The following is a 3,603-nucleotide window of genomic DNA, read 5'->3' as shown; positions in this document are numbered from 1 at the left end:
AACATCCAGATCATTGGCTATGAACTGGATTATATGGCAGCGTGGACTCATATAATCCAGTTCAAATAATCTGGATTATATGGCAGTGTAGAAGGGGCCTGAGTTCACTTCCAAGACAATTGGAAAGTCACCTTCGTGGCTTTATTTACTGATGTTTTCCATTTATATTTATCCCAAACAGCTAACAACAAAATACTGTAATTCCTTCGAGAAATATCACATTGTTTACTTCATCTGATTGTTTTGTTCCTTAAGGCAGAGTTTTCTAATCTCTGTGTTGTGACACGAGTGTGCTGGGTGCTGTGTGTAGTTGTGTTGCATGAATGTAACCAAAAGCTCTGAGTCTATGTGGAATAAGCAATAAATCACACTCACGAGAGAAAGGTTTTCATTACAAATACAGTAGAGTCTCACTTATCCAAGCTAAATGGGCCGGCAGAATCTTGGATAAGTGAATATCTTGGATAATAAGGAGGGATTAAGGAAAAGCCTGTTAAACATCAAATTAGGTTATGATTTTACAAATTAAGCACCAAAACATCATGTTATACAACAAATTTGACAGAAAAAGCAGTTCAATATGCAGTAATGTTGTGTTGTAGTTACTGTATTTACGAATTTAGCACCAAAATATCATGATATATTGAAAACATTGACTACAAAAATGCCTTGGATAATCCAGAACCTTGGATAAGTGAGTCTTGGATAAGTGAGACTCTACTGTATTATGTGTCCTGTCAGGACCCTGGCTGCAGAGCACCAATAACCTTACACAGAGGCCAGTCTCTATCTAATATCTTTATTAAAGAAATATATAAAATCAATAAAAACAAGTGAATATAGTTCAGAAGCAGACCTTTCAGATGAAGTCAAATATAGTCCAGAAATGTATTGTCCAATATAAGATATTAGAGTTCAAAGTTTTAATCCACTTGACCGAAACACACACTTTGCCAAGCAATAGTGTGGGGAAATAACAGAGTCCTTAAAGTCCAATGAAGCTTGACAACAAGGCTGGAAATAAACTTGATTCTTGACTAGATCCGTGACTGGAGGCAAGACGAACATGAAGCATGAACAGAGTCCGTGGTAAAACCGTGAGACAAGGCAAGGCTTGAAGCTTGATCCGGGAAGCAAGGAACTGGGATTACGAAGTCCACACACGATCTCTCTCCTCAAGCTGATCAATTGACTCCGCAAAGTTTCCCTTGCGACAAACACCTATATTGGGTCTCGTTTTCCCGCCAACAGAACTCTTTCCCTAGAGAACGAGAAGCGAAACCCAACTCTGTCCAGATGCATGACTCCTTAGAATTTCCCAAGGGAAGCAGACCTAATCAGCCATTTGTTTGGCAGCGATTCTCAGGCTTCTCCGATTAGCCTCCCTGACTCCCCTATCTTTAGAATAATTTTCCCTCCTGGAAAACGGGGGGGAGTTCTGCCCAAGGCCTGTTTGGCTGAATTCTTGAGGGCAAACATCAACATCCTGCAGGTGAAGAGACTCTGGCTCTTGCTGAACCGGCGAAAACCCCATGTTTTCCTCTTCGTCTGCCACAATAGTACTAGGAACAGGACTACAAGGCCCATGAGTCATCACATGTCCATACATTGCAGTATTACAATTCATGTACAGTAGACTCTCACTTATCCAAGCCTTGTTTATCCAAGCCTCTGGATTATCCAAGCTATTTTTGTAGTCAATGTTTTCAATATATCGTGATATTTTGGTGCTAAATTCATAAATACAGTAAGTACAACATAACATTACTGCGTGCGGAACTATTTTTTCTGTCAAATTTGTTGTATAACATGATGTTTTGGTGCTTAATTTGTAAAATCATAACCTAATTTGATATTTAATAGGCTTTTCTTTAATCCCTCCTTATTATCCAAGATATTCGCTTATCCAAGCTTCTGCTGGCCCGTTTATGTTGGATAAGTGAGACTGAAAACATTGACTACAAAAATGGCTTGGATAATCCAGAACCTTGGATAAGCGAGTCTTGGATAAGTGAGACTCTACTGTATTATGTGTCCATACATTGCAGTATTACAATTCATGCATGTCTTTGCATCTCTACTAAAACCGAATTACTGTGTTGTGAAATGATGCATGTCTAAAAATGTGTCACCAGCAGGAAATGTTTGGAAAGCTCTGCAATTAAGTCTTAATTTAGGAATTATGAGAGTTGAAGTCCAAAACGCCCGGAGGGCCCAAGTTCGCGCGTGCTTGCCATAGTGTAATTTGATGCTTCGTTCCCCTCCCCTCCCTTGCGAGGCGCTGCCCCTTTAAAAAAATTCTTTGCCTCGCGGGCCCGCTGGGGCTCCCCCAACCGCGTTCGAAAAGCCATCCCTAGCTCCTCTTTTGATTGGGCGTGGGCGTGCGGGGAGGGGCGGGGCTTCGAATCCAAGCGAGGCGACTTGATTGGCGAGGGCTCGGAGCGGCGGGGTAAAAAGCGCGCGTTCCAGGCAGCCTGGCTTTAATCGGGAGGAGAAGGATGGCGGGGACGTAACGCTGTGGCTGCTGCTCTTCGGCCTGAGGCAAGAGGAGGCGGAGGAGGCGACTGTCTGGGCATGGAGTGCCGGCTGGAGGCGCACCGCATCGTGAGCATCTCGCTGGGCAAGATGTACAGCGCGCGGGGCCAGCGCGGCGGAGCCAAGCTGCACAAGAACCTGCTGGTGTCGCTGGTCCTGCGCAGCGCACGCCAGGCTTTCCTGGGAGGAGCGGGAGCGGGAATGGCGCCCTTCCTGGCCCCGGGCTGCCCCTGCTGCTGCTCCCCGCTCCCAGCGCCGCCCTTCTGCCCCAGGAAGCGCAGCGCCGCCCGCGAGGACGAGGAGGCGGAGGAAGGGGAGGCGCCCTCCAAGAAGCCCCGCTGCGAGGAAGGCGACGAAGGCGGCGTGGAGAGCGGCAACGTGGCCAGCCTCATCTCCATCTTCGGATCCAGCTTCTCCGGACTCTTGAGTAAGAAGGCCTTGCCCTGCGGTGAAGGAGGAGGAGGGAGGCGGAGGCAGGAGGAGGAGGAGGCCCTGCGCAACCTCAGCCCCTGGAGCACCGCCATCGTGGCCTTCTGACCCCGAGGAGGAAGCATCGCAAGGCGCCTTCCTCCAGGGACTCCATCCTCCAGTGACTCCCCTTCTGTTCTGCCTCCCTGATGGAGTTGTATTTGATCCCTTGCCACTGTGCTTTGGGGGGATCTGTTGTTCCCTGGTGTGTCTCTTGTTTTGTTTTTGCCGACTACCCCTAGCCGCCTTTGTTCTATAAAGGCTGTTGTTGGGGGAGCCCTTTTGTACAGTTGTTTCCTTTTTTGGATCGGTGTGGATTTTTGTATGGAAGTGTACCCTGTTTTCTGCGTGTGCAACACAGATTAAATACTTTGGACCTTACTCGACTGGCCTGGGTTGCTGCTGCTGTGTGTGTGTGTTTGTGTGTGTGTGTGTGTGGAGTCTTCTGCCCTGCCAGATAAAATCCAGAAGTACTGTTTCATGACTTCCCTCGATCTAGCTATCTAGGGCAGGGGTCCCCAAACTTTTTGAGCAGAGGGCCAGTCAGATGGTCGAGGAGCCAAATGATCATTTGAAAAAAAAAACAAATTCCTAGGCACA

General features: G+C 47.2%; 1 protein-coding gene across 1 annotated transcript; it reads left to right on the top strand.

Moving 5' to 3' along the window:
- Positions 1 to 2,405: 2,405 nt before the first annotated feature.
- On the top strand, positions 2,406 to 3,384 carry ier5 (immediate early response 5). The gene has a single exon (XM_008108897.3). The coding sequence runs from the start codon at positions 2,575 to 2,577 to the stop codon at positions 3,070 to 3,072; it is 498 nt and encodes a 165-aa protein (XP_008107104.1). The 5' UTR covers positions 2,406 to 2,574; the 3' UTR covers positions 3,073 to 3,384.
- The last annotated feature ends 219 nt before the right edge of the window (positions 3,385 to 3,603 follow it).

Source organism: Anolis carolinensis, chromosome 4, assembly GCF_035594765.1.
Source record: "Anolis carolinensis isolate JA03-04 chromosome 4, rAnoCar3.1.pri, whole genome shotgun sequence".
NCBI lineage: Eukaryota > Metazoa > Chordata > Lepidosauria > Squamata > Dactyloidae > Anolis > Anolis carolinensis.
The sequence above is the reverse complement of the archived record's forward strand: the minus strand, read 5'-3'. Positions and strand labels throughout refer to the sequence as shown.

Coding starts and splice junctions, on each gene's coding strand:
- ier5 (XM_008108897.3), top strand. CDS start 2,575: ATGGAGTGCCGGCTGGAGGCGCACCGCATCGTGAGCATCTCGCTGGGC.